The sequence below is a fragment of the Cyanistes caeruleus genome, chromosome 1 (assembly GCF_971803275.1).
Source record: "Cyanistes caeruleus chromosome 1, bCyaCae1.hap1.1, whole genome shotgun sequence".
In the NCBI taxonomy this organism is placed as follows: domain Eukaryota; kingdom Metazoa; phylum Chordata; class Aves; order Passeriformes; family Paridae; genus Cyanistes; species Cyanistes caeruleus.
In genome coordinates this window covers 88,558,229-88,578,041 of record NC_141701.1, presented here as the reverse complement: position 1 = coordinate 88,578,041, position 19,813 = coordinate 88,558,229, and the positions used below count along the sequence as shown (strand labels likewise).

Below are 19,813 nucleotides of genomic sequence, written 5' to 3'. Positions count from 1 at the left end.
AATGAGAAAATCATTCCGAACAGGTGGGATCGTTTAAAGGGTAATAGCAGCGCTCGGCGTTCCATGGCTCGGTCTCTGCTGCCGCGGATAATTTTTTTCTTTCTGTTTTCCGCACCAAAACTCAATCTCCCTCCTTCCTTCCCACAACACCACCTGTCCCCTCCAAAAAAAACCCCAAACAATAATCCCGAAAAACAAAACAACCAACCGAAAAAACTTCAGACCCCCATGGCTGTTTCTTTCGAAAAGAAAAGAGTAACAAAAAACTGTGACTGTTCAATAAGTTAAAATGTGCCTATCAATACAGCACCAAAATCAACTTTGCATTTTAAACCAGGTGCTACAGAGCACAGCGCGAAGGGGAAACCTGCCAAATAACTCCGATTTCGTTTACGTCCAGGTTATTCAGCATCTTTGCCTCCCTCCGGAGGCTCTACAAGCTGCGGGCAGCTCCGAGCCACGCTCAGAATCCAAGATCAGGAGCATCCCGGTGGGGCAGAGACGGGTCCCAAGGTTCCCATCTCCCCCCGAGGGAGGGAGGGAGCGAGCGGCGGAGCCCCGCGGCTGCCGGGTTAGACTTCCAAACCCCGCTCAAATTTGCCGAAGTCACGGCCCCCAGTGCTGGGGGATGGATTCGTGCACAACCCCTCTGTCTATCCCCCACCACACAACTTCAGGTGAAGGTGGCGGAAGCCGCCTGTGGAGGGGGAGCTCAGCTCCTGCCCAGCCGGGGGCCGCGGTGGGGTTCGGTGGCTGTGCCGCTGTTCCGCCTGCGGGGCTGGCTCAGGGCTCCCCCGCACACACCTCGGCGACGCCCCGACCGCATAAAAAACCGGGATCGGCACCCACGGGCACTCTGTGCCATGAAGCTCACCTGGGACATCAACGACCCCAAGCTGCCGCAGGTAACTCACGGGTGGGAGGTACTGGGGAGAGTCTCGGTCCAGCTCTAACGCAGAGCTGGGCAACAGCGGAACTAACTTGACTCTAAGCAAAGCTTTGTTTTACTTCTGCTTTATTTCTCTTGTGCCTTTTCACTTTTTGTTTTGTTTTGTTTTGTGGTCTTTATAAAGCAACTTGTAATAAATTTGATACACAGCTTTGCCTAGCTGGATATGAGCTCCTAAAACTACCTGTGACTCCATTTAGACCTTCATTTAGTTACCTTCTTCCCCCTCTCCCTCTTCCTTGTTCAAGAAATGCTGACCAGAAGCTTGAATTGACTACCATGATCCAAGTTATCTAATTATTTCTTTGTTTTATTGATGCAACACATCACACAATTTAATGCCAATGAGCACTCTGCTTTTGTCTAGTTGTGAGTTTCAAAGGTGTTTTTTAATTTGAAACTTTTTTGATCTTAGAGTTTATTTTTACAGAGCCCACGCTATTATAGAATCTCTTAATGCTGTAAATGCTGGTAGTTTACTTCTGTTTACTGGGGTTGCTCTCACATGTGGTACATACATATGTCACATATGCTTTGCATTGTAAATAGTTGCAGTTTAAAATCTTAGTTCTTCTTTCATGGTTCTGATAATTACATTTTAGTAAGGAACTCCAGAAAGCCAGTGAAACCCCAAACTGAAGCGCTCTTTCTTTGCACCACCATACATATATTGGAAGTACATTTGCAAAGACAAATCTTTTTACCTCTATTTTTTGGGAAAAGCCTTATTCAAATCATATTAGATGCACTTTAAGAAAACATTCCATAGCTAAAACTTCTTGTTTCCTGCCTGCAGGTGCATGGTCCCACAACAAGGAGAACTTAATAGAACTCATGATCAGGGTGGCTTGTGTCTTGTCTGGGCACACTGATAGTAGACCAGTCAGTAAATTCTGGGAGTTGGGCTGATGTCTTATAGCTGGTAACTTCGCTGTAAAAGGCATATGTATCGACAGACTGTGTTACATGCAAAAGAGGAAAGGATCCTGACTCTCTTTTCATGTATGGAATCTCTGACTTCCCTGGCCCCTTTAGAGAGCAGATCTGAGCAAGCTATTCTTTCAATACTTCTTTTTCTGCTGCTTGTCTGGTGATAGAAAAAACACTTTTCCCTGCTATGTGCTTTATAACAAGGAAAATATATCATTTTTTAATATACTAATAAGGTTCTCTTGCTCTTCTCCTTGCTGCCTCGCCCTCCCACCCCACCCACCCTGCTGCAGGAGCCCAAGCACTTCGATGCCTTCCAGGAGTGGCCCGATGGCTACGTGCGGCTCATCTACTCGAGCGAGGAGAAGAACGCGCAGCGGCACCTCAGCGGCTGGGCCATGCGCAACACCAACAACCACAACTGCCAGATCCTCAAGAAGTCCTGCCTGGGAGTGGTGGTGTGTGCCCGGAGCTGTGCTCTGCCCGGCGGGGCCAGGCTGCAGCTCCGACCCGCCATATGCGACAAGGCTCGCCAGAAGCAACAAAGTGAGAGGCATCCGGAGAGAGCTGCCATGCTCTTTTATCTGGGCTCGGTTTCCAGACTAAGGCATAATTGCAACGACTGATTAATTCCAAATTTCATCAATGTCTGCTTGCAAATATTTAAGGGGATATGGATTGAAATCCTTTAAATTATTACTTTATAACTAGTGGGCAGTTCTAGCTCGTATCGTGTACCTATGCTTGGTAGTCTATGTTGTATTTCCTTGGACAATACATTTTAATCTGAATTTTGGAGAGGTCTGACGGTGCTGCTCTTGAGCTGTGTTTACTCTCGGGCAGCATCCTTGTCCTTAATCAATCTCTTCAGCGCTTTCTGTCTGTTCACAGAGAAAGCCTGCCCCAACTGTAACTCTGCCCTCGAGTTGATTCCTTGCCGGGGACACAGCGGCTATCCGGTCACAAACTTCTGGAGACTTGATGGCAAAGCAATATTTTTCCAGGTAGAAAGCAGCTGTATGTATTTGTGCACACTATATAATTACACCAGTATACAAAATAATACCTGTAAAGAGAGAGATTTCTTCCTCCTCCCCCCCCTTTTTAGGTAACACAGACCATTATGAACATGATGAAGTCCATGACTGAATTTCTCTTTAGTATGAATATAATAAGAACAAATAAAACAATAACGCTTGGATGTCTCTTTAAAAGCAGTACTTACGTGTTGGCAATATTCAGTTTTAACTACAATAATGTGGTTAGTCACTGATGGCTAAAATTCTCCTGTTTACAGAATACAAATACGAACAAAAGTTGTCTTGTACCCTGGTGCATATGACAACTGGATCTCTCCAATATTTATTTCCAATTATTTATTTCCTACTAAAATAAATATGAAAAAAAAGCATGACTTAAATCATGAAATTCTACTTCATGTGAAACTAGCCTTTGAATTTTGAAGGATTTAAAATCTTGACAGGAAAAAGAAGAATCTTAGCTGAAATTTGAAATTTCATCTTGATTTTTTTTTTTAACAACATTGGAACAAAAAGTAAACAAAAAGTTCCTATTCTGTGAGATCACATTTTCTCTTGGATATATTTTTTCCCATGACTCACAAATAGTGAATTCTGTTCTCCACTCAGTAAATGGAAAAAAACCTGGCCATATTCTCAGAGTCGCTCCTATATTATTCAAATGTTCTCTTACAGACATGCAAAGCTGGAAGATTTTACTATCAAAAAAATTTGATAAATCCTTGCTTAGAAGTTAATTTCTGCTTGAGACAGAAAAGCAATTTTTAGGCTTCCTACTGTGTATTAGGGACTGTATATAGATCTGTTCAGGCAAATGAGTAAGGAAATGGTAGTGTCCATGACTTCATCACATACCAGTGTAACTTTGGTTAGGTAGATCTGCATACCCACAAATGTTTCAATAGCAGAGCATCTTCAGATGATTTTCCAGGATATAATTTTCAGTCCTGTTCAAGAAGGTGTATTGCTTGAAGAGAACATTTATCATCTTGTAGCACGAAACCTCTTTAAAGCCTATTTATTCTATTTATATACAGGCTTATAAAGCAGAACTGAGATACTGGACTGCAGAAAACTGGCCAAACAAAATTTATTTTTTTTCCTCCTTGGTTCTAATTCTGAATGTCACAAACATAGATAGCACTTTTGCTCCTTCATCAGCTCAGTACTCCTTACTGACTTCTCACTTTTTCCTTCTATCTACATCCAAATCTTGATTTATTCTATTTATTTTCACAATGAATTTGTCCTTGTTTAGTTTCTCCTTTCTTTTTTCTTGTGCTAAACCACAGACCATGCTCTGACTACCTCTCATACTACTCAGAGCCTTTTCTCTTATCTTAGCCCTTTTAAGGTTCACATCTAATTCTCAGTTAATCCTAATTTAGGCTAAAGGAGTCCATGACCACCCCCGGCCGGAGAGTAAACTGGAGGCAGAGGCAAGAAGAAGTGCAGTTAAGAAGCAAATGTCCTCTTACCACCACTCCCAGAAAAAGAGATCTCTAAACTCAGAGGTAAGTCAGCGTCATCAGTGAAATAAAAAAGGTGACAGAAATTACTTATGCAAATTAAAAAGGTGTGATAAGCATGTACTGGAGATCCCAGGGCAAAACAAACCTTTATACCATGCTACATCTGTTGATTTGGGGCTGAAAGTAGCAACAGCACAAGTACTGAGACATATGTGTCCAGGCACTATTGATTCCTGTACCTTAAAAATCTACTTCTCCTTGTCAGGCAGGAAGGTACCATGACAGCAGTGGTTACACCAATAACCTACAGAATTTTCACTGCATGGATGGCCCAGAACGAGTCGGTATCTTCACAGACACCAATTTTTCAATTCCAGCCCAGTCCTACCCTTCTCTGCAGAGCACAGACCTCTACAAGGCACCTTATGACTCAGCCAGCTTCCAAGAGGACCAGCTTTCACCATACCCTAAATGCCCAAATCCTAGGATCTACATGCCCAGGCCGTGCAACTATGAGTTTGGAGTTCCTACCTTTATAAGCTCAAGTCCTTACCCACCATTTTACAAAGATCTGACCAGTCCAGCCATTGATGCAGACCCCCTCAGTCTGAACGGGCCTCACTACAACGCCGTGACCACCCACGATAAGAGCTCTGATAACCCTGGCAGACATTACGGACTGAAACCAGCGTGGGGGAAAACCGGCAGCGGAGACCGGGGTGAGTACGGGCAGATGCCAGCAAGTGCTCCCCACCCTTACTACAGTGGGGACTATCCCTGCAGGTACAGTCCCAGCCCCGCTCCCATGGCCCCGCCGCTGCAGACGGTCATCACCACCACCACCAAGGTGTCCTACCAGGCCTACAAGCCACCCACGCTGAAATACAGCGACAACCTCTGCGATATGAAAAACCTCCAGAGCTACACCCAAGTGGCTGAAAATGTCTCGGGTGCCATCTATTCAGGGATGAAGATTCAGGAAGACTTTGGGATGATAAAGTCAGCGTTGCTCTACCAGCACGACTCCATCCCTACGAAATCCAAACCGGCTGAGAGCATGGAGAGCTATCGGTATGGGCTCCCTCTGGGGAACAGCTTTGCTGAGCATGAAGGCCAGGCCCTGAGGTTTGAGAGTGCTGAATACTGACAAAACGGTGCCTAAATGGCAAATACCTTCAGATGGGATAACAGATTATTGTGCTAAACCAGGTGGTTTGGGATCTGAGGAGATGTAAGGAAGCAGAACATCAAGACAGCTTTTTTCCCTAACGCATTTTTCTGGAGCGGTGTGCTGAGTGAATTATATTTTGCTATCTAATTTCAAAGAAGCCCCACACAATCTCTAAAATGGCACAAGGAACCGAGCCTAAAACACACCTGGAGAAAGTAATATGGAGGCACAGCTCCTCTGGAAGTCAGCAGCCTCCTCTGACAGCAAGTGCAATCCACATGCAGCTACAACTCCTGCCAGATGCCTTAAGCTTTTAGAGGAAATACTCCATCTGTAAGAAAGAAAAGACTAACCAGGTAATGGAAAAAAAAGTAGGAAGGTAACTATAGATTATAGTCAACTGAAGGAAATGGCAGGGAAAGAAAGAAATAAAAGAAATGTGGAAGGGAAACAATTTGCAGAAATAATTCCCCTGAATGGTCCGTCCACCTGCCATGATCCTTGTGATGAATGGAAAGATCAGCCAAGTTTCTCTGAAATGAGAAATGAAAAACCTGAGACATAAGAAATGAAACATGCTAAATTCATGTTGCTTTTTGATCCCCTGTATCAAGGGTAGAGATTACCCAGTCTTTCTATGTAAGAAGGAGAGCCCAGTGCAGCTGCACCAGGAACTGATGCCCTCTAACACTCAGCCTGGAGGCAGGAAGGCACAGGTAGCCCTCACCAAGCCTGCTCAGCATCACATGGCTGCCAGAGTTAACTTATGTGGTCCTGAAAACCATTTACAGTGAAACTGGTTTTTGCTTAGAGGGGCCTCTGCAAGCTGGTCAGACCAATTGGTTATTGGTGCAGAATTGTCTTTAACCATGAATACAACTCATCCTGCCTAAGGGTGCAACATCCCAGCTGCTTTGTACAGGTCAGTGTCAAATGAACATTTCCTGGCTGCCTCTCTGCACTCCATCTCCATCAGGTCCTTCTCTTGAGGGACTTCTAGTCATTTTTCTCTCTGTAATCATAGCTTCCCATGACAGTACTGCTTTGGAAATTAAACAACCAGCCAACAGAGAGGTTAGAAAGTAAGATCTCTAAACAGAGACGAGCAAAGAAAACATAAGGAAATTCATTCCAAAATTCATCCCTAAACCGACTAATTCTTAGTTAATGTGGAAAGAAGAGAAAACAGAGCAGTACTGCTTTAAAACCAAAGATATTTTGAAAGCTGCCTAGTATAGGGGAATAGAACCCTTCACCCAAAATATGTGTGCCGAGTAAGGGAGCTAAGTAGACACGGGAGATTGATCAGGGTCAAAAAATTAAGTTAGCAAGTATCTTAAACTTCTTGAACAATTTTTTTTTTCCTCTCATGTATATTTTTGCCGTGTTTTGAGAAGCAGCATACTACCATAGTACTTCAATAAATGTGAAATCACAGTAAAAAACAAGGCATCATGTAAAGTAATGTGAGCAGCTGGCTAGTTAGAATTATAAGATTCTGTGCACTGAAGCCATCATTAACCTGGTAAATAAACTGTATTTTCAAAGCATACCATACAAATATCTGAGGTTAAAAAATAGTTATTTCTGATGTAGTATATTTTCTTTCTTTTTATATTTTTATGAAAAACATGTTCAGTCTGAGATGTAAAAATCAGTCCCACAGAAATTTAGTTAATAGTATCCTGTTTCAGCTGTAAATTATTCAGCATTTTAAAAATTCAAGCCAGACAAAGATGGAATTGACAAAAAGACTAAATTAATTCACCTGCAGCAAGCTTATCTTGTCTTTTAGCTCTAGTGTACTTGCTGTATATCTCTCTTGGCTTTTGTTAAACTCTTATGGCAATTCTTCTATTAAGTGTTTTAAATTACTGATAAGAAGGGATTCAAGTGAACAACATCAATTTGATAATTAGCCAACATACTGACCTTTAAAAGAGAGGAAAAAAAAAGGTGATTTGTGAGTTATTAGCCAGAAAGTCTGATGCAGAATTTTAGAGTTTAGGAATGTATAACACTAAGCCTGTTTACAGAACTGGGATTTCTCAGCTGTATGCCAAGTCATATTGAGGCATTTGACATGTAGAATAAAAATCAAGGCTCATAGCCTTATAAGTTTAAAGGAGAGAAAAAGAGTATAAGAGGGGAGTAAGCCCAAACAAAATGACTAAAAAAGCTGGAAAGATTCACTGCAGATGGAAAAATCAAGATAAATATTAAAGCTGTAAATTTCTCTATTTTATAGGGATTTTAGTGGAGTTAGCCAACCACAATCCAAGCACAAGCTACTAAAATAGTGCACACTATTAAAACAGACAATCTGTGGGGGTTGCATGCGGTTTACATTACTGGTATAACACCTGTCATTGTAGTTGTATGCTTAAATCATTATGCTATCCAATTAAACCGAGCCTTTAAAGCAGACATTTATACACCAGTAAAGAAAATGCAGCCAAATGTGTTAAGATGCTACTTTTAGGGTGTGGATTTATTTATAATAAATATGACAGCGGTTTAAGCACAGTGGAAAGCTACAGTGGTGATTACCTTGCTGCATTATCTGAGCAGTACAACAAATAAAACCACTCTAAAGGTTATTGCAGTCTTTCTTTACCTTGATTCCTCTCATGTACTATTGCCTGGGATGAGATTAGCTGTATGTTACCTCTTACAGATAAAAAATCAGATGGAAAAAGCCTAGAGCTGTAAACAGTTTTTCTCTTCAAAATACATAAATGTAAAGGCAATGGGAGCTTCTGTAACATCAACAAAAAAAAAAAAACTAAAAACTGAAATTGAAAGCCTCATTGTAGGTTTATACAGCTGCAGCATTGACTTTAAAAGCATGTTCCTGAGGCAAAGCAGCATCCTGAAGCAAGATGGTCCCTGAGTAAGCACCTTCTCTTCCATTAATCGTCCCTTTCAAGTATGGTTTCTGGTCCTGCATTGAGCACCTGAGAGGAGCCCTTAACCAGCCTGTACCGTATATTCTGACAGACATCTCCATCTAACAAATTCCAGCTGTTATGGCAAAATCACAGAAGGAGCAGAGGAGAAGGTGCTTTCAAATGTCAGTTTCCTGGGGCTCTGGCTTCAAATGGGTTACAAGGGCCCTACTGAGGTAAAGCACCATCTGTCCTCTTGCTGAGGATGCCCTTTGTACCAAAACAGCAGCCTTGCAATGGCAAAGGTTAAAAGCCCAAACGCTGAACAGATGCCTCCCAGAGACAAGAGGCCCAGGACAATGTATTTCAATTGTGTACCCCTGAAATGCAGCCATGTGCCACATGCCTGACAGATGCAAATACCTGTGGTATCACTTCATGGTCACATCTCCTCGTGGGGGGTGGACAGAGCCTAGCACACTGTCCTGCTCCATGACCACATGTATCCACCCAGTCCTGCTAAAGACCTCCAGTGAGAGTCTGAGCCATTTACTTAGCCCTTGATCCTTTTCCAAAAGCAGGTTATCTGAGGGCATTTCAAATGTGCTAAATGCTACAAACAAAGTATGCAGGAACTTGGCTGTTTGGGGCTTATTGAGTCCAAAGTAGTCATCTCTTCATTTGGGGGTACAAACTATCACCTTAAAGACACAGACAAACTTTTCTCTCAGTTCCATGAGTAGAAACCACCAGCACAACAGAATTGAATATGATCTGAGACTTTTTTCTTCATGTGGATTTTCTGAGATTTCTTCTGGTTTCTTGGGGTTTTTCTTAGTGTCTTTTTGGGGCAAAGCTATAGCTGAGACAGCTTTCACCAAAGTAGATTATGTTTCCTGAGAGACACCATTTAATAGGATGCACAACACAGCTCTAGGGGTGCATTTAGGAAAGCTCATGTCATTCCCACCCTTATCAGTAGAAGTCACATGCAGACAAAAAGGAGAGAACTGAGGCATTTAGTGTTGGAGTGGTTCCTCCCAATATATAGAGCAAAAAGTTAGTCTAGGCCTGTTAAAATCCCTCTGCCTGAAAAATGAGTAGTTCACAGTGGTTATCCATACCTGGATTTCTGCCCTTGGTGTTCTAGATGCCTAAAGTTAAATATCTGTCTGTCACTCATAAGCAAAGGGAAGGTGAACCAGATAGTGTTTACCTGAGATTGTGCAAAATGGAGAGTGCATTTCAACACAGCATCTCTCCAGGCTTGAAAGAGTCCACATGAGACCCAAAGATCAGTGGGATGACACAGGTGCAAGTAAGTATCACAGGGAAACATTGCTTGTTTGGCTCAATCTTATTCAAACAAACAGAAAAATGAAGTTTACACAATCCCTATAAGCTACAGCATGCATGCTGGCACTTGTGATGGTGTTTGGGAGAAGGCAGCTTCAGGTATTTTGGCTGGCACTTGAGCATAGCATCAACACCTTTAAGGATCACAACCAAAGGAGTTTCTTTCAACAGAAAATTACCAGTGGGTCTGCATGTATTGTTTTGTAAAAAGAAGTAGGAAAGCAGGTGCATAAGGATGTTCTCTGAGGTGCTTTAGCAGGGCTCACAAACATCCTGGGTCTCTTTGTTCCATCCTGTTGCCTTTCCTTTAGTTTCCTGGTTCACAGCAAAAGCACAGGACAGCACCTCTCTCCTGTCTTTATGACAAAATGAAGTGTTAAGTGACTGGCTTGCAGTGCTTGTACTTCAACTCCACACCGTGTTGCAGCCTGGCTCAAACACTGGCAAGTCCTGTCTATGGCCTTTCTGTCATCAAGTGTGTTAAATGCTGGGGACCATTGCAAAAAGTACTAATAATTGATAGACGCAAGGTCCTGGTAACAGAACATAGACTTGAACATTTCTCTTGTGCAAAACTAATACAGAAATTATTTAAACATCAACCCCTTGCTTACGCCAGATCTCTTATAAGTGACTGCAATTAGACTGGAAATGTACCACAGGCAACAAGAGCATTTGTTCAGCAACATGGACAATGGGGTTGAATGCACTCTCAGCATGGTTGATGATGAAACCAAGCTGTGTGGTGCAGTCAGCACGCTGGAGGGAAGGGATGGCATCCAGAAGGAGCCGGGCAGGCTAGAGAGGTGGGATTGTGCAAACCTGATGGAGTTCAACAAGGCCAAGTGCAAGGTCTTGCATGTGGAACAGGGCAATCCCAAGCACAAATGCAGGCTGGGGGAGAACAGATTGAGAGCAGCTTTAAGGAGAAGGACTTGGGGATGTTTGTTGTGTGCCAGCAGCCCAGAAGCCAAACATGTCCTGGGCTGCATCCAAAGCAGCGTGGCAACAGGCTGGGAGAGGTGATTCTGCCCCTCTGCCCTGCTCTGGTCAGACCCCACCTGCAGTGCTGCATCCAGCTCTGGGTCCCCCAGCATAAGAAGGATGTGGACCTGATGGAGCAAGGTCCAGAGGAGACCACGGAGATACTCAGAGGGCTGGAGCACCCCTCCTATGAAGACAGGCTGAGAGAGCTGGGGTTATTCACTCTGGAGAAAAAAGGGTTCTGGGCTGACCTTGTATCATCCTTCCAGTACCTAATAGGAGCCTGCAAGAGAGCAGGAGAAGGACTTTTTATATGGGCATGTAGGGATGGACATGTAGAACAAGGGGGAATGGCTGTACACTGAGACAGGGTGGATTTAGATTAGATATTAGGCAGAAATTCTTTACTGTGAGGGCAGCGAGGCTATAGAACAGGCTGTCTAGAAAAGCTGTGGGTGCCCTGGAAGTGTTTAAGGCCAGGCTGGATCAGGCTCTGAGACATCTGGTCTAGTGGAAGGTGTTCCTGGCCATGGCAGGGAGGTTGGAATCAGATAGTTTTTAAGGTTCCTTCCAGCCCAAACCACTCTTATGAAATTGAGTGGCAGCACCAGAGGAGGGAGCTTATCACTGGGAAAGGAAATTTAGTCATGGCACATGGCTATACTGTAGAGAGGGGAAATGACACAAGGGCAGAGAGGGGACATCACAGGGTAACTGCTGCATCATTTCCACTGACAGTGGAGAGGTGTTTTCTCATATGTAAGGTAGGGATGTACCCATGTAATAGTGATCAAACATATTCTTAGAGGTTAATGCATAGTTAAATTATTTGCTACATACAGTCAGCTCCTGCTTAATCTTTGCCTGAATTCTGCTGCGTGGGTTACGGTACTTTCTTCCTTCTCATGTCCAAGTCTCACCTTTGAACTTTATTTTACCTGGCAGTCACCTCTGATGTTTTATTTCAGTAAAGGAAACAGGCATATTTTGTTTCAGAAAATATAATGTTGTTTTCTTGTACTTTCATTTCAGCAAGCTATGTGCAAGTGGTCAAATCCTTTGAATTCCAGAAAACCAATTCCCATAGCCCCACGTTCCACCCAGTTGACTTGAGGCAGAATCAATTAATCTGTCAGCAGTTCTTAAACAATCACAAAGTTACCACACCAATTAATAAGGAACAGGGAGGGGAGAGAAAAAAGGTAAAATGAAGACAGCTTCCCATTTTTGCTCAGCAAGCCTGAGCTGCTGGCTTGGCAAAGCAGATAAGAATCTGAATTTCTAAAGCAATTTTCTGCCTTTCCCTCCATGGTGCTTCTAGTAGTAATGGTGTTGAAATGTTCGCTTCCTTTTCTTGTCCCCCACTCTCAAAAACATTAAATTTATTTTTTTTTAATTTTTTTTAAAAATTTGCTCAAGCTAATGTTGAGAATTGAAGTTTAAAAATGAGACTCCCCTGCCAAAAGCACCTCTGGATCAGACACTAAATATGCCCTTTTTATTAACTGTGCCTTCTGTACACCCTGGAGAAATGCAAGATTACAAAGGATTAAGGAGAAAGTTCATTATTATTTTTGTAACAGAAATACATGTAATGTAGAAATTTAGAATAGACCAGATTCCAACCTCCCTGCCATGGCCAGGAACACCTTCCACTAGACCAGATGTCTCAGAGCCTGATTCAAGTTTCTCCCCTGCATCAGTATTAGCAACATGCATTTTTAGTAAATTGCTTACAATAAATATTTTTTTAAAATGCTAAGGGAAAAAAAATCCCTCGTGTTTCACTGCAGCTGTGAATATTACAGGTGGGAATTTCTGTACAAATCCTAAGTACACTGTGGCTTAGCTGGTAGCTTTATTTCATATGATCATAGCATGGTTTGGATTGGAAGGGGACCTTGAAGATCATCTAGTCTTGAAGATGGTCTAGTTCCAACCCCCTTGCCATGACCAGGGACACCTTCCATTAGACCAGGATGTGCAGAATCCCATTCAACCTGGCACTGAACACCTCCAGGGATGGGGCATCCACAGCTTCCCTGGGTAACCTGTGCCTGTGCTTCACCGCCACCACAGTAAAGATTTTTTCCCTAATATCTAGTCTCGTTCAGTTTGAAGCCGTTATCCCTTTGTCCATGCTCTTGTAAATAGACTCTATCCATCTGTCCTGAAAGCTCCCTTTAGGTACTGGAAGGCTACTCTAAGGTCAGCCTGGAGCCTTCTCTTCTCCAGGCTGAGCAGCTCCAACTCTCTCACAGCCTGTCTTCATGGGAGAGGTGCTCCAGCCCTCTGAGCATCACAGAGCACACAGCTCTGGACTGGCTCCAACACGTCCATGTCCTTCCTGTCCTGGGGACCCCAGAGCTGGATGCAGCACTGCAGATGGGGCTTCACCAGAGCACCAAATATATACTCAATATATAATTACTATGGCAGCAATTATAATAAGGACTGTCGCGTATCATGGGGCCACCTTCAGGGAACCCGTGACGTGGCTGTGGTCGCCAGGCTCGGCTCCGGTTGCGCACCGCTCCCTTTCCAGCAGGGTGGTGGCTCCGCTCCCCACAGCGCTGTTTATCCACCGCCTCCCAGCTCCGCCGCTCCAGCCGGCATTCCCGGGCAGCCGTGCCCGGGCCGGGGGGGCGGTGCCGCCGCCTCAGCCCGCCTCAGCCCGCCTCAGCCCGCCTCAGCCCGCCGGGGCCCGCCTCAGCCGGGGCCCGCCCCGCGCCCGTCGCCCCGGTGACGGGGCAGAGCGGCCCGGCCGAGGGAGGCGGCGGGCGGGCCGGGGGCTCGGCGGCACCGAGCTGGCTCCGCCCGCAGCGCCGCGGTGAGTGGGGGGCGGCGGGACGGCGGCGAGTGCCCCTCGGGCGGGGCTGGAGAGCGCCCGTACCCCGGGGGCTGGGCCTCTCGGGGTCCTCCCAGCACGGAGGAGGTGCTGGTTTGGGCTGCCGCGGGAGCGCTCGGAGCCCCGTTCCTAGAGCTGCTGCCGGCCCCGGCGTGGTTCGGGGGTCGCTAGCGGGGTGGACTCGCGTGTGTGGGGGGAGCTGCCCCGCTGCAGTGCTGGGCTTCGGGAGCGGCAGCGCCGCGTGGGTGCGGAGCCTGCGGGGACACGCACCCTGCCTGCTTTGGCTTCGGGAGCGTAGAGCAGGGCCTTGGCGGCCCGAGAGGTCCGCGGTTAATGAGAGGAGGTGAAGTTTTGTCTAGGAGAACCGGGGTGAAACTCGCAGGCCGGGCGGTGCCGAGTTTCACAGCCTGAGTGAGCGGCAGGAGCGCCGTGCTCCCCTTGGCGCTGTGAGTGTTAAGGAAGTCCCTGCGCACACTTGGGAGGCGGCTGAATGTCACCAGCTGGAACTGAAATGGAAACAAGCATTTGTTTCCAGTCTCTAGGCTGAGAGGGGATCTCATTAGTGCGTGTAGTTATCTCAAAGGCAGGTGCCAGGAGGATGGTGCCAGACTCTTTACAGTGGTACCCAGCGACAGGATGAGGAGCAATGGCCATAAACTGAAACATGAGAAGTTTCGCTTCAACATGAGGAAGAATTTCTTTACACTGAGGACGGCAGAGCACAGGAACAGGCTGCCATGGAAGATCTCCCTCTCTGGAGATATTCCAAACCCACCTGGGTATGTTCCTGTGTCACCTGCTCTAGGTGACCCTGCCTTGACAGGAGGTTTGGATTAGATGATCTCCAGAGGTCCCTTCCAACCATAACGATTCTGTGTTGTATTGAAACTTACAGTGGTGCAGATGCTGAAAGATGAGGGGTTCACTTTCCTTCTGGATGCTGCCCAAAACTGGAGACCTGAAGTTCCAGTAGCACTGAAACCATTGTTATCCTGAAACTTGCTGTACCGCAGTGTGGGAAGGGGTTTCCTGGGGGTAGAAAGAGGTAGCCTTGCTGGCATGGTGATAATCTGCTGAAAAAATTGGTGTGAATAATTTTGGTTTGAAACCAAAGCTGGTTTGGAACAAAACAGGGAAAAATACTTAGAGCAAATTGGAGCTCTTGATTTGATAATGCCCTGTTTTGAATGCTTGATACACACAAGTGGAACAATATATGAGATTTTAAAGGGCCTTAAAAAAATAATTTAGGGCAGTCTATTTCAAAGCATCAGTATTTGTTGTCAATGTTATTGACTTCTTTCTTGCAGCTGAGTGTCATGCTTTTAAATGACTGCTGGTCTTTGATTAGAGTAATGGATTTGAGGTTAATCTCAAGAACTGGATCCACCTGTCATGGGACATGATTACTGGCAGCTTTAGTAATATACAGTCACTACCAAGAAGGTTCTTTATAGTAAAATCTGTTGTTTTGTGGTTGGATTTGGTGTTGGATTTGGTTTTGGTTTTTTAAAAATTTTAAAATCTCTATCAGCATGCATTCTGTGCTGTGCAATACTGCCAGTTCTGATCGTTGAGAACAATACTGTGCCACGCAAACAGTTCTGGTAATTTCATCAATTATTGTAAACAGGTTGGTAAAACTGGGTTGTGAGTGTTTTGCTTTTTTGCTTGGGAGGTCTTGTTGGGTCATGTATCCTGGTTTATAGTTATTTGAGAGTAGTTTGTTTAGGATGCAAATGCAGAACTCTTGGTAAAGCCTATTATATGTATATAAGAAATGTAGGTGACTTGCTGCTATTCATTACATTTTGAAATGTAATTCAGACATCTAAAATAATATAAAATTGCTGCTAGTGCTTAAAACACCAGTAATACAGTAAAAGCAATGTTTTGTCTCAATTCTCTAGTACTTGTTCAGATTCACTAAATTTACACAAATTATAGTTTCTGTCAAGCTATTGTGTTTTGTCCTCTATTTGTCCCTGGCTTTAATCTTTCCTTAATACTGTGTAAAGAGATTATGCGCAGTATGTCATTAAGAGTATCGGGCAAGCTGTTGTTTAGACCAGCATTTCTCTCATCTGTTTGGTAGCTGTTATGACAATTTTACATTTTAGAGCTTTGCATCACTGAGGAAATAATATCATATAAGCATTATTATAGAAAAGGCCACTTCAAAGGCATATTTTAATATGCCTTTAATATTCACCAGAAAAGTGAGGTTGGGCCCTTGCTTTTCCTCAGGTTGGTACAAAGGACAAAACTGAACTGCAGATTTGAAAAAGAAAATACAGTTAGACCACTGAAGAAAAAATTGCACACCTGAGCTGGGTATGGGTGGTGTAAAGAACAAAGTATGCAGAAGGCTTTTGTAGTGAAATGTGAGTTTCTGGAGCATTTATATTCTAATTATCGTGCTCTGTAATTCCAATACATGTCAGTGTGGGGTAGGTGTGAAGGTACACAGATATTGTTATTGGGGTAATGGTTTTCACACCTTGTTCTGTGCATTTCCATGGAGTGGATTTGACACTTCCAGTTGATCATTGAAGGACTGCGTTGACTTTTCTGTACTTTACATGATCAGGTGGTTTTGTACCCTAAAAATTAAAGTATACAGCAGAAAAGGAGTAAGGCAATAAAATATATTACAGAACACACAAAATGCATAATTGGGTCTGTGATGTCCTGTATTACACAGAATTTCTGGAGGGAAATTTTATGTGAGGTTGTTTTGATTGCATGTACCAAAATATTAGAATTGGACAAAAGGAATAATTGTAAAAGCATATGATTAATATATACTCCAATGAGAATGGCTTGGAAAGCTGATAGGATTTAGGGACCAAAATTAGAGGATTTAAAGGTCAAAACTTAAGGTTTGTACCTAGATCTTTTTCTGTTTATTGCAAATACAAGTTTTCCTCGTGTCGCTTTTGGCCCACTTCATTAGAGAGCAAAAGGCTGAGAATGAAATATATGCAAATTCTCCAACTTTTTAATGTAACTCTAGGAGTTCAAGCTAGGGCCATCTGTGGCAGATATTGCTGAATCCCCTCAAAAAAAAAAAAAAAAAAAAAAAGCCTTAAACAATGCAGGATGATATTTGTTGAAACAGAGAAACACGAGTACCCAAAACTTGTTACATTTCACTTCACATGGTATGCCTTTGTAAATCTGTACACAAAATACATACACATGCTGATGCTTTAGATGTGATGCTGTGTTTTAAAATGGGTGTAAAAATTCCCTCAAGGTTTTTGTGTTGGTTTCTTTTTTTTAATATATATGTTGAGCTAACCATTGACAACTTGCAAGATGTGTATGCAGAATGTATCTTAACTTGGAATAAACACACTTGATCATCTGCTTATTACCAGAGTCAGCAAATAGCCTTGTAAAAAGGTATTATTGATGGTATTAAAGACTAGAGTGCATGCAGACATTTTGGGGAATATGATAAAGCTGAACTCTGAGAAAAACAATTTGCTTAAATATATGAAAATCTAATCTAAAATCTAGTCATAACTTGAGGTGGCTATGTTACTGTTTGTTAAATCTGTTTTTTAGCTTTGTTCCAGAATATACTATGAACTACAATTCTTATTTCACTATAGCTGTGGTTTTAGGGGAGGGGAAGTGTAGATGGATGTGGAAAAAAGCTTTTTTATAACTTTCCCTGTCAGAGTGAAGGTTGCCTGGTGCAAAGATTATAAATTGAGGTGTCCACTAGGCCACTTGCTACTGGCATCTTGACAGGTGATGTGAGATTCTTTCCTGGAAACAGAAGCAACAGGGAGTAGTAACACTCTGTGTTATGACTTCTTTCAGGAAGCAGCATTTCAACTAAGAACAGCTTAGCATTAATTGGTCTAATGTCCAGGCAGCTGTTTCCTTTACATAGCAGGCTAGTTTCCTTGAGAATGTGTATTTCACACTCCTTGAAAAGCCAATTTTGTTGTTATTTTGCCAGGTCTGTAAATCTCAAGCCTGAGTCTTGTTATCAGCTAAATCAGAGTTTCTTAATCTGTTTGAACAGACCGGTCTGTGGCTAATTCTGGCATAAGGATAAGGACTAGAGAGTTGCATGCTGTCTTCTTCATCTCCTATAAAGGTAGACTGATGGTGTGTTCCCATTGATTTGAGTTTTATTTTGTATTTTCAGACAGCAGAGGCAAAAGATAGAGAATGCTATTATTCAGTTAATGTTCAGTGTTTGTGTATTAGCATTTGGGATATAGTAAATGTAAAAATGAGTATATATATATATATATATATATATATATATATATATATATATAAAGTTGAAGTATATATATAGTAAAAGTAAAAACAAGTAAATGGTACGAAGAGTGGTTGTTAGCTTTTCCTAGTCCTGCATAAATAAGTGAGTGACTTTTGTGAATTTGTATAAGTACTTGCCATCAGGCAATCACCAAAAGCCTCGGTGATTGATAGTATTGTGTGTAATGGAAGCTGGGGTTCAGATTTAAACTTGGGTTGGGATTCAAATTAATATTTGCATGGAGTAAAATTTGGCAATTCAACATTATTCAATATGCATTCTTTTCCAAATGACAATTCAGATTTAATCTTCCATACCAGTGCATGTAAGCTCTATGCTTCTCTCTATAAGCCTTGTAAAATGAAATAATAAACTTAATTCTTCAGCCATTACCATGCCTAAGAATTATGTGAACTTCAGAGCAAGATGTCCATGTACATTAATAACAAACAATTCATGTGGGTAAGAATGCACTGATTATCTTGTTCCTCCACCTCCCTTCCTTAATAACTATTTAGCATAGAAAGCCTGCTTGTATTACCAATCCAAAACACAATGTTCAGAACCTAAGTTTGCCCCAGCACTCTGCAAAATTTTCATCCTTATGTTTTCCAAAACTTCAGCTGTGCCTCTGTTATAGTTTAGGAAGCTGCTGCTGTCTGCAAATTCAGAGTAAGGGCTTCCCTCATAATACACCAGCTTTAAAACCACTTTGCTGATTCTAAGTTATTATGACAGTAGCCTTGACTCTCCAGTCTCTCTTTTCTCTAACCCTAATTGTACAGTAAGCACCTTCTGTGGTTTGAAAAATTTAAGGGTACTAACTACATCTAAGTCTATTTAATGAGCACATATGGCTCTGGAGGGTGTTATTGTTTGATACAAATAGTAGTGTCTCTTTCCTAAAGTACTGTAAAACTGCTTAGTCTTTTTCTTGTTTGTTTGTTTTAAGGATCTGTATGAGAATGACCATGTTCTTCTGTCTCCCTTTCTTCGTAACTGGATCTCAAAGTAGCTATAGTTTGGAAGAGAGCAGTGAATATCCTGCTCAGTTATGAGAAACATTCACCAACATAAAACAGTCTGGAAGGAGATTTCTCTTAAGACAATCAAAGAACACAGAACCCTTTAATAAAACAGAAGACATTTAGCATTTTATAAGCTTTTGGCTGTCTGAGTTGAAAAAAAAATGAATCGTTACACAATTATGAAACAACTGGGTGATGGCACCTATGGCAGCGTGTTGATGGGGAAGAGCAATGAGTCGGGAGAACTTGTGGCTATCAAAAGGTATGTAGCATCTCAGTTCAGTAAAGGTGCTTGCAAAATCTTAGATTTTTCACTTTTGACTTTATTGTTGTCTTCCATTTGTGTAGAATAGAAAAAAGTCCATGTTTAAAAGGAAATTAGCATAACAAAATTATTTGCTTTAATTAAGATGTTTAACGAAGTGATTGTGAGTCAGATTTCTGGTAACTGATCAATAGAGAGACACATAAGTTTAATTTACTGATTTAGATTGGCTTGTAAAATTGCATGCTGCTTTTGTTCATTTTGAACATTCTTCCTTCTAAAAATGTCATTATGCCAGCTCCAAAGGAGAAGCAAAAGTGAATGCAATTAATTAGGGAGGTTATTTGTATAAATTGCAGGAATAGCAATCTTAACAGGTAGATTTGAAATTCCATCCCAGCTCCCCAAATCTTTGTAAGTATTGCATTAAGTTTCACGTGTTGCTACAGTGATAAATAACAGTAACAATCTAAGCAGGTAAATAAAGGTTGTCTCTTTGGCTCTAATAAACTTGTGTTCTGTGTAATCAAGAGCATTGTCATACTTTCCTTAAAAGATGATTATGAAACAAGAAAAATTCTGCTCAAGGTGTGG

At 42.5% G+C, this 19,813-nt stretch overlaps 2 protein-coding genes across 25 annotated transcripts in view; both read left to right on the top strand.

The window, feature by feature from the left end:
* Window positions 1-63: 63 nt before the first annotated feature.
* On the top strand, window positions 64-8,162 carry GCM2 (GCM transcription factor 2). Its single transcript, XM_086901841.1, has 6 exons — window positions 64-255; window positions 401-905; window positions 2,173-2,425; window positions 2,771-2,883; window positions 4,308-4,433; window positions 4,657-8,162. The coding sequence occupies exons 2-6, from the start codon at window positions 864-866 to the stop codon at window positions 5,536-5,538; spliced, it is 1,416 nt and encodes a 471-aa protein (XP_086757967.1). The 5' UTR covers window positions 64-255; window positions 401-863; the 3' UTR covers window positions 5,539-8,162.
* A 5,331-nt stretch (window positions 8,163-13,493) lies between these two features.
* Window positions 13,494-19,813, top strand: part of MAK (male germ cell associated kinase) — a 30,612-nt gene continuing 24,292 nt past the window's right edge. For 8 of the 24 annotated variants that reach the window (XR_015290421.1, XR_015290417.1, XR_015290416.1 and 5 more), the window contains exons 1-2: window positions 13,494-13,620; window positions 18,879-19,216. Coding sequence is in view for 18 of the 24 variants with exons in the window: in XM_086901757.1 (XP_086757883.1) it covers window positions 19,116-19,216 (101 nt within the window). In the remaining 6 variants the exon portion in view is untranslated. Of the gene's footprint in view, window positions 15,272-17,679; window positions 17,767-18,878; window positions 19,217-19,813 lie in introns of those variants that run through there. The other 16 variants (XR_015290426.1, XR_015290418.1, XM_023919737.2 and 13 more) reach the window with 10 other exon arrangements.